This window comes from Paecilomyces variotii (genome assembly GCF_004022145.1).
Source record: "Paecilomyces variotii strain CBS 101075 chromosome Unknown C8Q69scaffold_22, whole genome shotgun sequence".
NCBI lineage: Eukaryota > Fungi > Ascomycota > Eurotiomycetes > Eurotiales > Thermoascaceae > Paecilomyces > Paecilomyces variotii.
In genome coordinates this window covers 163,816-178,126 of record NW_021167161.1, presented here as the reverse complement: position 1 = coordinate 178,126, position 14,311 = coordinate 163,816, and the positions used below count along the sequence as shown (strand labels likewise).

At 47.9% G+C, this 14,311-nt stretch overlaps 6 protein-coding genes across 6 annotated transcripts; 4 read left to right on the top strand and 2 right to left on the bottom strand.

Moving 5' to 3' along the window:
* Window positions 1-206: 206 nt before the first annotated feature.
* C8Q69DRAFT_511100 (glutamate semialdehyde dehydrogenase) lies at window positions 207-1,721 on the bottom strand (the record flags this gene model as incomplete). The annotated part of the gene is made up of 3 exons (XM_028633244.1): window positions 207-1,114; window positions 1,179-1,340; window positions 1,421-1,721. The coding sequence occupies 3 exons, from the start codon at window positions 1,719-1,721 to the stop codon at window positions 207-209; spliced, it is 1,371 nt and encodes a 456-aa protein (XP_028480997.1).
* Window positions 1,722-2,588: 867 nt separating this feature from the next.
* On the top strand, window positions 2,589-4,392 carry C8Q69DRAFT_511099 (COP9 signalosome complex subunit 3; the record flags this gene model as incomplete). The annotated part of the gene is made up of 5 exons (XM_028633243.1): window positions 2,589-2,753; window positions 2,858-3,094; window positions 3,157-3,621; window positions 3,679-3,831; window positions 3,901-4,392. The coding sequence occupies 5 exons, from the start codon at window positions 2,589-2,591 to the stop codon at window positions 4,390-4,392; spliced, it is 1,512 nt and encodes a 503-aa protein (XP_028480996.1).
* A 354-nt stretch (window positions 4,393-4,746) lies between these two features.
* On the top strand, window positions 4,747-6,482 carry C8Q69DRAFT_191441 (cell division protein ftsj). The gene is made up of 6 exons (XM_028625975.1): window positions 4,747-5,005; window positions 5,066-5,116; window positions 5,180-5,206; window positions 5,266-5,706; window positions 5,764-5,925; window positions 6,000-6,482. Exons 1-6 carry the CDS (start codon window positions 4,826-4,828, stop codon window positions 6,102-6,104), a joined length of 966 nt encoding a protein of 321 aa, XP_028480995.1. The 5' UTR covers window positions 4,747-4,825; the 3' UTR covers window positions 6,105-6,482.
* On the bottom strand, window positions 6,071-8,652 carry C8Q69DRAFT_518036 (ubiquitin activating E1 enzyme-like protein; the record flags this gene model as incomplete). Its single annotated transcript, XM_028633428.1, has 7 exons — window positions 6,071-6,238; window positions 6,294-6,650; window positions 6,710-7,177; window positions 7,238-7,382; window positions 7,440-8,224; window positions 8,272-8,380; window positions 8,462-8,652. 7 exons carry the CDS (start codon window positions 8,650-8,652, stop codon window positions 6,164-6,166), a joined length of 2,130 nt encoding a protein of 709 aa, XP_028480994.1. The 3' UTR covers window positions 6,071-6,163.
* A 960-nt stretch (window positions 8,653-9,612) lies between these two features.
* On the top strand, window positions 9,613-10,964 carry C8Q69DRAFT_409955 (deoxycytidylate deaminase; the record flags this gene model as incomplete). The annotated part of the gene is made up of 6 exons (XM_028628271.1): window positions 9,613-9,956; window positions 10,032-10,397; window positions 10,460-10,597; window positions 10,664-10,751; window positions 10,806-10,856; window positions 10,908-10,964. Coding segments are annotated over 6 exons (1,044 nt in total), but the record flags the coding sequence as incomplete, so codon positions are not given.
* Window positions 10,965-11,607: 643 nt separating this feature from the next.
* Window positions 11,608-13,734, top strand: C8Q69DRAFT_191109 (imidazole glycerol phosphate synthase hisHF). The gene is made up of 3 exons (XM_028625974.1): window positions 11,608-11,923; window positions 12,006-13,445; window positions 13,500-13,734. Exons 1-3 carry the CDS (start codon window positions 11,801-11,803, stop codon window positions 13,587-13,589), a joined length of 1,653 nt encoding a protein of 550 aa, XP_028480992.1. The 5' UTR covers window positions 11,608-11,800; the 3' UTR covers window positions 13,590-13,734.
* Window positions 13,735-14,311: the final 577 nt, after the last annotated feature.

Below are 14,311 nucleotides of genomic sequence, written 5' to 3'. Positions count from 1 at the left end.
TCCAGAGCCTGATGCGTTAAAACCCGCAGCCAGCGCCGTGAACGACTAGGTTCTCAACCAAAAAAGAAAGAAATTTATCTGATTGCATCTACGATTTTCCATTGAAGCTGGGAAGGAGATTCTATTGCTACCGAAATTGAGTATCGCAAATAGTATTCGGGATTGTCTATGGTTTGAGTACACGAGGACGGCTTTATTGGCCATCACTAAATGGGAAGACTCTGATGCTTCCATTTTTTGCCCCCTTCCCCCTCAAAATAGTCGCCAGCGACATGACCATCTCCCCTTAGCAGATATTTGTAGATAGTGAGGCCGTCTAATCCAACGGGACCCCTGCTGTGGATTTTGTTCGTACTTATGCCGACTTCAGTTCCGAAGCCGTACCTCATGCCATCCGCAAAGCGAGTGGAAGCGTTCCAGTAAACTCCTGCGCTATCCACCTCTCTGAGAAACAACTCGGCCAGCTCTCTCGATCTTGTGAGGATAGCCTCTGTGTGCTTCGATGAGTGCGTATTGATATGCGAAACGGCCGCCTGCACGGCCGCAACTGGAGAAGGTGTCGGGGGTAGTGTCTTGACAGCAAGTATGAGGTCTAAGAATTCCGTGTCATAATCGCTGTCTGTAGACGCTTTGAGTGACTGTGCCTGAGTTGACGATAGCTTTTTCTCCAATGCAGCTTTGGATTGCTCGTCGCAACGAAGAGATACGCCCTTGGCGATGAGGCTTTCCGCAACAGCTGGAAGAATAGTCTCCAATGCTTCCGGGTGTACAAGCAGAGTCTCCACGGCATTACAAGCAGCAGGATAGTCCGTCTTTGCGTCGACAATGACCTTGACAGCGGTAGCTAAATCGGCGTCTGCGTGGAGGTATATCGAGCAGAGACCATCTGCATGGCCCAGCACAGGAATCTTGGTGTTTTCCTTCACGTGGCGCACAAGGTCGTTGGATCCTCGGGGTACAACGAGATCGATGAACGAATCTTGCGCTAACAACGAAGAGACTGCATCCCGTGTCTTCACTAGTTGAATTGAAGAATTTGGGACTTCCGTCTTGGATATAGCTTCGGAAATGATATTCGAAATAGCAACGAACGACTCGGTGGACTCTTTGCCGCCTATAGTCCTGTTAATGAGTGTAACAGCGAGACAAGTTTGATAGTGTGTAGCACTAGGCACAACCTTTTAGAATCGCAGCATTTCCTGATTTTATAGCAAGCGCAGCTATGTTGGCAATGACCTCCGGACGGGCTTCGAAGATGATCAATAGGACTCCTATGGGGCAGCTGACCTTCTCCAGAGTAAGACCGTCATCTAAGAGAGTCCGCATCGAGACCTTGCCCACTTGAGATGAGTTTTAGTAAAAGGTCGAGAAATATTGTCTTGAATGGAGCCACAGTCGCATGGGGACATCTTGCGCGCACCTGGATCAGGGAGATCTCGTACATTGAGAATACCAGCAAGCATATCTTCATATTTGCCTGGTCTTCTCAGATCAAGTCTCTTCAACACACTGTGGCTAAGGTCGCCATTTTCTACCGCACGAGTCGCTATTTCCATGTCTTTCGCATTCGCTTGAAGAACTGCATCTTTATTGTCACTGAGAGCGGCGTGTATTGTGGTTAATGCTTCATTGCGCGAAGCATTCGACAACGTAGCCAGGCCGCGTGCAGCGACTGAGGCGGTCTTGGCGACCTCAATTGCTGAGGCCTCAGTCAATGACATTTTATCCCGCGAGTTAACTGAAAGACGTATTGAGCTGGTTGTTAGCGGAGTCTCGTTGTATAAGAGGGGTAGAAAAATCTTTACTAACGCTGGGTACGGTGAGTCAATAGAAGAGGGGCAAGTAAGTCCCGCAATTCAGAGCCAAGAGGAGGAACACCGGAAAGAAAGTCTTCCTGGACACAACTCGAAGAATGGAAACAGTATCACGACAGCACTGCTGTTTAGGACTAGTATATTTCTTGATATGAATAGCAGTCGCGGGGGCGGAGTCCACTGGCGGTAGGAGTTCTAAAGCCTGGCGCTAAAGTCGCGTCGTCTCCATTTGAATTCTTCCCAGTAGGTATCCGGGTAGACATGTTGTCGTACCAAACAATCGAGGCCAGTAATAAATCTCTGGAATTTATTGATTCTATCTTGTAATGCTATTATTGTACATTCTCACCATCTTCTTTGTAGGTTGAAAAAATACTTGGCTATTTAGTGGTAGGTATTTGCCTAAAGCGGTGAGAGCTCTCTAAGTACCTCCGAGTCGCATCTCCAACGGTTCCCCGCTCCGCTGGCAGATCATATCTATGACAAGCTGTGATTCTGGATTACTTGAATCGAGAACCCATCGACGACATATAACTTGATTATATCAGACGTCAGGCACTGCAGCAAATTTATCGATTCGGCTGTACTGTATGTCCCTTTACTGTTTCCTCCGTGCACCTCTTTGTTAGTCCGTCACAGGCAGCTACCGGGGCAGCCACACACGAGCTACTCGCCTCACCTCTCAAGCTCTCGAAATTTCCGATCTGCTTCTCGCATAAGGCCATAAGGAAGCCGAACTAGATATCATCTTGTTCCCCTCGACCTACAACCGATATGGCAGATCTTCTGCCCCGTATCCTCTCATTCTCCCCGCAGCCGCAAACGACGCAAGGCATCACCGACGAATATGACAAGCAAATTCGTGACCTCATTGCGTATCTGAAACAATCATTACTCAATAAAGGACTTTCTGATCCTGAAGTTGGTGGTTTATTAGATGTGAGTATCTCCCTTTTTGGCGACAATAAGGAGAGCCTTGTGGCATGATTATCTACCCTTGCAGCTGCAATAGTTTGTGTGCGCGATGCTAATGTCATTTACAGGCCCTAGATCCTTCTGTACACTCAATCTCGTTCCTACTCATATTCCACTTTCAAGTTCACGCTGCTCAGAGCACAACGAAGGAATCCGTCCCACAGGATGTACGGCCCGGTGGAATCTTGTGGCTCAAAGCGTTGCAATTCTTGAGGGTTTTTGACCCGGTTCAGGTCAGATATACTGGCCAGGAATGGAGGAGACTACTCGAACTCGTGGTAAAAGCTGCAGAGGCAGTTTCTAAGGTGAGACATAAGTATTAATGCAAATCCTCCGCGTCTAGAAGTGGAATCTAACCCCCTCCAAGCCTGTTTTAGCAATTGTTCCTATCAGGGATGCCATCCTTCGCTTGGATCCATCAGGTTCGACGTTCACCTCCAATCACGTAATTCTGAGCCGGTTATGTCTCCGAGGAAAAGCGTATGCTGCGGCTCGCCCCGTTATCGACAAAGATATATGCCATTTTCCAGCTCCCTCGCACCCAGCATTTAAAAGAGTCTACCAGCAGGCCTTGTCTGCCGAGTTGCAAGATCAGGACTCTTTGGCGACGTACATCACTTACGCTTCAGGTCTCACCGCAAAGCTCACATACAGGGATTACCTGGAGTACTTCTTGTACTGCAGCATGATATATATCGGATTGAAGAAATGGGGGAGGGCTCTCCACTTTCTGAATCTGGTAATATCTGCGCCTAGTGTTGGCACAGTTAGCATGGTAATGGTGGAAGCGTACAAAAAATGGGTCATAGTGAGCCTGCTAGAGAAGGGAACGGTTCGTTTAGATCTTTGCCTATCTCTGTTAAATGTTGTAACTAACAACAATTATCAGGCCATTTCTCTGCCCTCTGTTACTGCTCCCCATGCTGCAAAGACATATAGAGCACTGGCTCGACCTTATGACGCCCTCGCTGATGCCTTTAAAAGTGGCGATCTTAACCGATTGAAAGGAGAGATCGATATTGGCCAGACCGTATGGCATATGGTGAGTTTCTATATTCTTGATTCTCTTATCTTCTGTCGTATATAGATATCTAACTTCATGGCTGAACAGGACAATAACACAGGTCTTGTTCTTCAACTAGTGCCTGCTTTACGCAAGTTTTCTATCCTCAAGCTTGGGACCACTTTTGCTGCGTTGACGATTGGCGATGTAGCACGCCGCACTTCACCAGAGCCAAGCGATATCAGAGAGACAGAAGCCTTCGTAGCGTCTCTCATTATGTCACGAACTCTCAGTGCTACTTTACTCCATTCAAGCGACCCCTCAGATCCCACGATGCTCCGTTTCAGCATCGATGCGCACAACTCGGACACTTCTTCAGAGGCAAAGATCAGTGAACAGCTAAGTCTGGAACGGAAACGGCTTAAGGCCCTGGTGACCCAGATCGACGAGACAGAGAGTCGGCTCGAATTGAGCAGGGAGTACTTGGATAATTTACGGAGAAACCTGCGAAGGAAGGAGGATTCGGCTAAGGAAGGACCGACTCTCATCTCGCGAGGGGGCGGCGATATTGACGAAGACATCATGGATGATCTGCATTGAACGACCCATTCTGATTATCATAATGCCACTGTTTCCCGGAGTTCACGGACATTTAGATTATGTATAGAGGCTCGGTGTTCTTCAGTCAAATCATCCCGGAAGAAAATGCAGCGTCTACTTGTATGCTACCTAAAAACGAAAAGGAAAAGAAAAGGGCCGCACTAGGTATGATAAAACAAGGGCAATATGACAGACTCAAACTGCATAGAATCCGATCTCGAGTAATAATAGTGCCATTGGGTGGGGAGCGAACGTGTTTTTGTAGCGGCACTTCTTGTTCACCGCCCGCTTCTATGCTGTTCCCTATTGGTGATAATCTAAAAGACCGAGCTTCAGTCCTGGTCAATCCATCGGATGTGCTTAGTACTTAGCTACTGCATATCAATTATTGCATTGTTCAAATTTCAAGGCATTTTCCTATTAGCTGCTGAATATGTCAATTATTTTGTGCCCATTGAGGGCTATCCCCGTTGTCTCTACATCATGCTTCGCGATATTCTCAAGACGCCATTCATCTTCAAAAAGATGGCAGGCTCGCCAGTTAAAGGACCGTTTCACGCGTGAAGCTGCTGTTCAAGGACTCAAAAGTCGAGCGGCCTTCAAGCTTTTACAGGTACGTCAACCGTCATTCTTGACAGTCCGAAAAAATGGGAATAATAATAGCAAGTTACAGATAGATGATAAATATCGCATTTTCCGAAGCGGCCAGACTGTGGTCGATCTGGTATGAACTCTCTACTGAAAGTAATGTAGTAGTATCACATGTGGTCTAATAAAGATAACCAAGGGCTATGCTCCTGGCTCCTGGTCTCAGGTTAGTTCTTGTATTCCGACTGCTTGATATTACTTTCTAACACCTGTACCCTTATCTAGGTCGCTGTGAGCCGCACTCAGCCGAACGGTCGAGTTCTCGGTGTCGACATAATCCCCGCGCAACCCCCGAAGGGTGTCTCTACTGTGCAAGGCAATTTTCTATCTCCGGCAATACAGTCATATATCCGAGACTTTTTACGTGATCCGAACCGAGGCCGACCATACTCACCGACTACAAATATCGATACTGAGGTTTCCTGCGATTCAGGTCCAGTGGCAGATGGATATATCGACCGTGGGAGGAAAGTCCTGTCACAGAGCAGCGGTGAGAGTACCGATGCTGTTGGTGGTGGGTCTGATAAAACTGTGGATGTGGTTTTAAGCGACATGTGTGCTCCCTGGGATCAAACTACTGGTTTTTGGAAAAGAAGTCTAAGTGAACCTTATCGCAGGATGATGAATACAACTGGTGTGGCTTTCAGGGACCATGCTGGAAGTATGGTAAGCACTCATTACACATAAAGAGCTATGGTGAGATTGGTAACCATGCGCGAATAGGACCTTTGTCGAGCTGCATTACAATTCAGTTTCAACGTGCTCAAAAGCGGCGGTCATTTTGTATGCAAGTTCTACCAAGGAGCTGAAGACAAGGCCTTGGAAAAACAATTGCGAGCCCTGTTCGAGAAGGTCCACAGGCTGAAACCAGAATCTTCCCGCAGTGTACGTCTCCAAAAAGGGCCAGCCACTGGCTTTCTGAGATTGTGGACAACATGGCTTACATATGTCGTTCTCAGGAATCAAAGGAGGCCTATCTAATTGGGCTCGGGAGAAAGAATGACGCTTTGCAGACATCGGTATTTCCTCATGGCGCTGGTGATGACCAAGCCTCTTCATTTTAGGGCCGTCACGGCATTCAAGACGAGATCTAGTCCCTATTGAACTAGTTCGCGTCTATAATTCAGACGATCTCTAACTCCTCGCCATCATCGTCCCATTCGACGTCGTCCGCGGCCGCTTCAGCCTGCCGCTGAACCTTGCGACTTGTCAGTACCAGAAGTGAGCAAAAAGGGGGGGGGGGCGTCTCGAACCTCCTTTAAACCGCTTATCTCGTCCACATATCCTTTCTCGTTCAAAGCCCGCTTAACAAACTCCCAACCGTTTGCCTTGTATGCTTCGACTATATTATCTGAACATGCACTGCAACAGTCGTAATTCCTGCCCACAACGGAAATGTTCGAGAAATTTGACAAGAAACCTCTGATTTGGTGGGGAACCAGACCAAGAGGATGTTCGCTTTCCTTTTCTTCTTGAGCAGCCGGGGCAGCTGCACCTTTCGGATGTTGGAGGATGGAGACCAGTAGCTCGACCGCTAGAGCAGACGCTATAGCTGCTACTCCGGGACGAGTTACAGTGCACTGTTGGTCGAGTGTCTGATCTCTGACAGACTACAATAGTAGCTATAGTAAGTACAAGATGCTGAGAATTCTTTGTCCAATTCACTTACATCTGCAGGCGCGACCACGTCGTTACAGAAATAACAACCGAGCCCTGGGCTCGAATCTGAGTCTGTTTTAACGCCATGTCGCATAACCACATACGTATCGAAGCCCAAGGCTGCGTTCATCACAATCTTGCCTGCTGCCTTCCCCATTACCGTGGGCAGCCAGCGAGATTCGCGAGTGTCCATAAGTAGGAATATGGCGTCATGTTCATCGAAGAGTTTTTGAAGCAGCTCAAAATCGCTGCGGGATTTGGGACTATCAGTCATCGGATGGCCAGCCATGGGGACTGTGAGTGCATATCCGGTCGAATCGACACCTGGGTATATCTCCGACAACGCCTGAGACGCACGAAGGGCCTTCTGGACTCCACCTCCTATACAGTCTTGGAAATTGAAAAGGGGTTGTCGGACCGGATTGGAGAAGGAAACAGTTCCGCTATCCACGAATGTGATCTTTCGTACACCCCATCCCTGTTAAAAGAACATAATCAGCACTCCTAAGGCATCGAAACATCAACAACCGCCACCTACCAGCAGATTACGGGCGACGTAGCTCCCCAATGTACCCGCTCCAAGTAGGAGACACTTTGTGTGTTTTATCCTCTCAAGGTCAAGATTAGGGGATATGCGCCATTTCATCAGCTTCAGGTTGAGATCAACCGACTGATCAGCCAGTCTATTTTGAGGTCCATCGTTAGCTCCGGCGACGAGGATGTTTGAGGCTTCAAGTTACCTATGGGGATCCATATATTCCGTCAAATTTACAACACGCCCCATTAGTTTCCCGGAAGGGTTGCGTTCCCAACCAGTCACTTTTGGAAGGGCATCCTCGGGGATAGGATCAATGTTTGCTGTTGGTGTTGACTCCAACGCCAACTTCATTATAATACTGCGGCCCTGATCACGCTTTGACTGAACATCACGGTACCTTAGGATCTGGACTCTAGCCAGCCCCCATCGTTGCCTCACGAGAATCAGGAGATTTCTCAACATCCAGCCAGGAGCGGTGTCATAATTGGAAGGGTCCGCAAAGCAAACATAGCAGTCGTCGGGGTTGGTGTCCTTGAAAAATCCTTTTTCGAAGGTCGCGAGTGAGGCGATTTCCCAAGAAAATCCGACGTTATCCGCAGATGTACCGGCTGTTTCCGGTGGCAGCTCACTGTTTTCATTGTCTTCACCCTTCGCCTCGACTTGTTGAGAAGGATTCCTGTTCTTCTTAGCCAGGAAGAATCCATGCTGGCGAGTATCGACTCCGTAACGCCAAGTCTGCACAGCATCGACTAGAGCCGAGCTTTCAAGACCTGTCAAGCTTGTGGCTTCCCTGGTTCCCGCATTGTTTCCTGTCGTCGTGGGGGTATCACTCGCTACAGGGACCCAAGGAGGAGACGAATGTATTGCGGGAAATGCGAACCAGTAATGGAACTTGTATTTCTTGAGGTCCGCAAATGACAGAACCACAAATGAGGATAGCAAAGAAGGACAGGAATAAATGGTGCCATCATTGATCGCATCCCAGATCTAGAGAGAGTTAGCTCTTCTCTATCGAAGATAATCTGGCGACTGACCGTCCTTGCAGCTTGCTGAAGAATCGACGCTTTATCCGAATTTCTGTACTCTTCGATTGTGTTGACGTTCTTGATCATACCCTCGGCTCTATAGTAACCTACTGGGGCACTGAGGCGTCATATCAGTCAGCACCCGTAATGAATTCTGCCTTGCTTTACTTGTAGAGAGGTGTATTTAAAAGTCACATACTGATCGCTAGTAAGGGCGTTTCCGTGGATCTGCATGCGACAGGAAGTGTCTGGAGTATCCGTGGAGCGGATCTCATAAAGGCCCAGCAACTTGCGCGGGGAATCATCGAGTTTGTCATGGTTGATTTTGAGAGTCGCTAACGAAGTGTAGAAGGGAAGCTCTATGTCCGATGCGAACGGAGTGTACTGCATCTTGCCTAGGTCTATGCGGACGTACTTTGGGTTCGCATAGTATCAAGGGCGCAGGAAGTGAGTGAACTTAGGTCTCCGTGAGATGGGCGGAACTTTAGCAAAGTATCTCCCTTATTACACAATTTGAATTAGTTTCCTTTGACACACTTGGCCACATGATTCAGGGCGTATTAGCAGTTCTGCTGACTCTGATGGGAAATAACAATCGTCAGATGACAATTGATAGCGGGAGACAGGTGATAGAGAGATAAGCAGATGATACATACCTAGCAGTACGGATGAGATGTAGAAAGCGGATTTCTTCACCTGCACTAGACAACTGGAAGGTTATATTTAGGGAGAGATACTTGCGCCTGCATTTGATGACCGCCAAGGAGAGGAGAGAGGTAGTTAGCAAGGTTGCTTATCTTCCTGCGGTCCGCTTAGATACTCAAGACGGCATCATGCTTAGCTTTGGAGGGGTCTCCCCGCCCGTGCCTTACTGTAACTTGCCAAGTCTCCAATCATTATTAAGCTTTGCTAACTTGGGTTAACTATTGGGACCTCCATTATTATTATTATTATTATTATTATTATTGTTATTATTGAGCTCTGAGTCTAGCAATCCTTTATAGGGCTACTAGGACATGCATAAGCTCCATTAGCAGTCGCAAACCACCTTTTGCTGTGGTATTATTATTAATGCAAGCTTCTCCAGATTCGCTGGCTACTGTCACGTGACTAGACAGCACCCTCTAAGTATCTACCTAGGTCCGAGTGAAAGTGGTTCCCGCAACGCGTCGCATCTTCTTCGGTTCCTTTTGATACTCGAGCGGATTCGACCTTTGAAGGTCGCCAATTCCTCCTTCGTCAACGCCAACTATGCTTGTCGGAATATGTGGAGGTTTGTGTTTATGATCCTTGCAAGAATTATACGGGTGCACGATTGAGACGACATTTGCAGTTGCTGATGAAGATGAAGGGATATGTGCTGGCAAGCACTCTGTTGCGGAATATTTAATTCGTGAACACAATTTCCAGTTGGTCAGGCTTGTTGGCAAGGATTACAGCTGGATTGCAGATGAAAAAGATGATGGGCCGTGTCTACAAGGATCTGAGGTAGCAGATGAGAAACAGTCGCCAGAGCTCGTTTTCGAAACTGTTGACGCTGTATTGGAATTCGTTACCAGACGATGGCGTGAGCGCTGGGTCACAACGGACATAAGGGATATCTCTGTGCTGGATCGCTTCCTACAGCGCCCTTTCTTCCTCCTTGTAACAGTGGATGCGCCAGTAAGTTTACGGTGGAAGAGATTCACGGAGAGGTTAGACTATTTCTCTTTCTCCTGTAATATAGGCAGTGGTATGTGCGTGATTTTTAATTCATTTTCCTGGTATAGGTGTCAGAAACGCGGAATCCATCCTCCGGATCTCGAAAAGTTTGTCCTTTGGAACGATCGACATGTATATGACAGGAAAATGGGGCCAGCTTTCTTGACTGACAGAGCACAACTGAGGTTGTTCAATTCTTCGTCATCATTGCAGGACCTGTATGATTCTTTGAGGAACCTCGACCTGACCAACGAGGAGCGACTGAGGCCTAGCTGGGACCAGTACTTCATGCAGCTGGCATCACTTGCTGCCCAAAGAAGTAATTGCATGAAAAGACGAGTCGGCTGTGTCTTGGTTCGCGATCGTCGTGTCATAAGTACGGGGTATAATGGTACTCCCAGGCATCTGAAGAACTGCAACGAAGGAGGATGTAGGTTATTTCCGTCCTAAGTACCGCCCTCTTGCGGATCTTTCATCGAATGATGCTGAGACAGAGCGTAGGTCCTCGTTGTAATCGTGGCGACGGTGGAGGCACGGGGCTTTCGACATGTCTCTGCCTCCACGCCGAGGAGAACGCGCTGTTGGAAGCGGGCAGGGAGCGTATAAGGGAAGGCACAATACTCTACTGTGACACGTACGCCTCTCATATTTCCATAACCCCCCGGCCCCCAGTCTTGAAGAAAACTAAGGACTAAATTAGCTGCCCCTGTCTGACTTGCACCGTGAAAATCACCCAAGTGGGCATCTCTGAGGTTGTGTACTCTCAGAGCTATAACATGGACCAAGAGGTATGGCACCGTATTTTCTGTCTGTAAATGGCAAGTTTTCTCATCTGCTTTCAGAGCGCAGCAATTTTGGAAAGCGCAGGCATACGCCTGAGAAAGTTCTCACCGGTAAGTGAAACATAGATGCATCTGATGTGACTGATACTAAGCGATTGGCAGCCTCGGAATGGACTCATTTATCTTCAGCCATCGGAACCGCATAGCTCAGTCGTCTGAGTTATTTGTGGATGGGATGTCCCGAATTTGAATTATCCAGGCTATGCTGGCTAGTATCTTAACACCTCGCGTCTGTTGTTATAATCGTGTCAGCAATCCAAATCGGGACGTAGCAGCAGTCAAAATTGTTTGGCTTTCACGCCTGTGCTTCCTGGGCCCAACAGTTCAATTAGTCTAAAATATTCTCATACCCATGAAATGTGTACCGGGTAGATACTCGACAGACTTCTGCGTGGGAAGCTTACGATAAGCAACCCATCTGGAATGCGATCTGTTACCACCATATAGCTCAAGCAGCAGACCATATTCACCCAAGCTTCAGTTGAGCAATCGAAAGGAAATCGAAAATATGACTTGGATAAAAGCTTATCTGCAGTGGAGATTGCTTCTGAAGACCGCCGGATGCAGGTACCGGACCCTAATAGACGAAGAGCATCAAATAATTGCATGAAGACTGACTACATGTGTTTAGCGTAGCCGTTGCGCATTTTGGACTATATTCTGAGAACTAGTAATAATAGTGTTAGTTACGTCTTGTGTATTTATGATAGAGCTAGGTCCACCTAATGGAAAGCTAGAGGCGGGGAACCGAAGTTTATCAAGATCCTTGGAGGGGTCGGGAAGGGGAAAAAAATTGTCGGCCATGACTCAACATTGCTTTCGCTATATCAACCCATTCTGCCATTGCTAGCGATACCACCGAAATTTTGAACAGAATCTCATTTATCTGCCCTCCTAGAATCACCTAGTCTCTTTCTGGATCTGTTCGCCGCACGAATCCGTTCCGGATCCTGTGTGAAACAACGCTCCGTGTTTCCCAGGCACAATCGTTCACTATGCCTAAAGTTCACCTGCTCGACTACGTCGCGGGGAATGTCCGCTCTTTGGTGAATGCGATCGAAAAAGTCGGTTACCAAGTGGAATGGATAAAGTCACCCAGTGAGGTTGAAAATGCAGAGGTATTCACACAAATTATCGCCATTCCCCTCGAGGGATGTGACTTCTAGGGGGCTAATGCGACGATACTGATGTGTACTATAGAAACTCATTTTGCCAGGGGTAGGCCATTTCGGACACTGTCTGTCCCAACTCTCTGAGGGTGGCTACCTGGCACCGATTCAGCGGCATATTGAGTCGGGCAAACCTTTCATGGGTATCTGCGTGGGTCTGCAGGCGCTTTTTGCCGGATCAGAGGAAGACCCAAGCGTCCCCGGCCTAGGGTTGATACCGATGCGGATGCAGAAGTTCGACGACCGCGACAAGAGTGTCCCACATATTGGTTGGAATTCGGCGAAAAACACGAGCCCTGCGGAGTCGACGCCCCAGAGCTTTTACGGCTTGAAGCCCAGCAGCAAGTACTATTATGTACACTCCTATGCAGCACCCTATCAGCGCGGTGTTCTGGAAAGTCAAGGGTGGACGGTGGCTACAGCTACATACGGGGACGAGGAATTTATCGGTGCTATAGGGCGTGGGAACATCTTCGCCACGCAGTTCCATCCCGAAAAAAGTGGTCAGGCAGGCCTTCGCACAATCAAAGCCTTTTTAGACGGCCAGCAGTTCCAGCCTCTGGGGGAAGAAGAGACCAAGAATGTGGACGGATTGACGCGCCGGGTGATTGCTTGCCTCGACGTCCGCGCAAATGATGCTGGTGATCTTGTGGTCACAAAGGGCGACCAGTACGACGTACGAGAGAAGAGTGGAGTCGATGCCGGTGGACAGGTACGAAACCTGGGAAAGCCGGTTGACATGGCCAAAAAGTATTACGAGCAGGGTGCCGACGAAGTCACATTTCTAAACATCACCTCATTCAGAAACTGTCCACTTGCAGATACTCCCATGCTGGAAATCCTAAGACGCACTTCTGAATCGGTCTTTGTTCCGCTAACGATCGGTGGCGGAATCAGAGATACAGTCGATACGGATGGGACAACAGTTTCCGCATTAGATGTTGCGAAAATGTACTTTAAGTCTGGCGCTGATAAGGTCAGCATTGGCTCTGAGGCCGTGATTGCGGCAGAGGAGTACTATGCTGCTGGGGAGAAGTTGTCCGGAAAGACTGCTATAGAGACAATTTCAGGAGCCTACGGTAAGCAGGCCGTGGTGGTGAGTGTCGATCCCAAGCGCGTTTACGTGAGCAAACCGGAGGATACACCACACCACACCATCAAAACGGCGTATCCGAATGCTGCCGGTCAGGAGTATTGCTGGTACCAGTGTACTATTAAGGGCGGTCGAGAAACACGCGATATGGATGTTTGGCAGCTGGTGAAGGCTGTCGAAGCTATGGGTGCGGGCGAAATCCTCCTCAATAGCATCGACAAGGATGGAAGCAAAAGTGGCTTTGACCTGGAATTGATCAACGATGTTAAAGCGGCTATAAAGATTCCAGTCATCGCTTCCAGTGGCGCTGGAAAACCCGCGGATTTCGCAGATGTTTTCGAGAACACTGCCACAGATGCCGCACTCGGAGCAGGAATGGTAAGCATGAAATATCCATTTTATGGTCAAGCTATTCTGACTAGATACAACTAGTTCCACCGCGGTGAGTATACGGTAGCTGAAGTTAAGGACTACCTCGAGGAAAAAGGGTTCCTTGTTCGCCATTTCGAGTCAGCGATCTGAACGTCGGAATACTCTCGACATAGCCTTTCCAATAGCGCGCCAACGGGTTCTTCTAATAGGCGTTGGAAACCCGATTCTTCAGCTTATTTCTGGGCAGATTGTACCCCCGGGGCTCAATCCTAGACGAAATTACGAAGCACAAAATCTATTAGACGTTGGAGATACTGTTAATATTCTTAGAAAACAGTTGTAAATAGAAAGACACATGATGAAACCGGCACATGGTTTAATTTCTCGAATACTAGAGAATCTAAGCATATAGCACATACTGACGATTTGAGCCCTTACTTCAAACTATCAATACACTAGTACTAAATGATTTATACTGATTGATAAAAACCGTCGTAATCCATTCCAGACAATGAGTCTGATCTCTTGTTTTGTACAGCAGACAGTTAAACTAGTTGGTTAACTAGGTAGTTAACTAACTAGGTAACTCTAGACGATCAGTGTCATTATGTAATATAGATATCACGTGACAATGAACACCAGTATCTGGGCGCCTGTTGCCACCTGCCCATCATTCACAATTATCACAGCTGCAGTGTTAGCAGCAACTTCTTCTGTCGTCCACTCCTTTCTTTTCTCTACTTTCACCGACTTCTCAAGGTCAAGTCAGACTCTCGCCGTGACCTCTCTGGTCGAGGTCTACTAATATTACGATTGCCCGTGCTCACTTCTCTGTCCCCTCATCAGCTGCACTTTCCAGCTTAGCTAGGTGA

Coding starts and splice junctions, on each gene's coding strand:
- C8Q69DRAFT_191109 (XM_028625974.1), top strand. CDS start 11,801: ATGCCTAAAGTTCACCTGCTCGACTACGTCGCGGGGAATGTCCGCTCT. Junction 11,924..12,005: donor GTGAGGTTGAAAATGCAGAG/GTATTCACACAA, acceptor TGTGTACTATAG/AAACTCATTTTGCCAGGGGT. Junction 13,446..13,499: donor CCGCACTCGGAGCAGGAATG/GTAAGCATGAAA, acceptor AGATACAACTAG/TTCCACCGCGGTGAGTATAC.
- C8Q69DRAFT_191441 (XM_028625975.1), top strand. CDS start 4,826: ATGTCAATTATTTTGTGCCCATTGAGGGCTATCCCCGTTGTCTCTACA. Junction 5,117..5,179: donor GCCAGACTGTGGTCGATCTG/GTATGAACTCTC, acceptor AAGATAACCAAG/GGCTATGCTCCTGGCTCCTG. Junction 5,926..5,999: donor AACCAGAATCTTCCCGCAGT/GTACGTCTCCAA, acceptor TGTCGTTCTCAG/GAATCAAAGGAGGCCTATCT.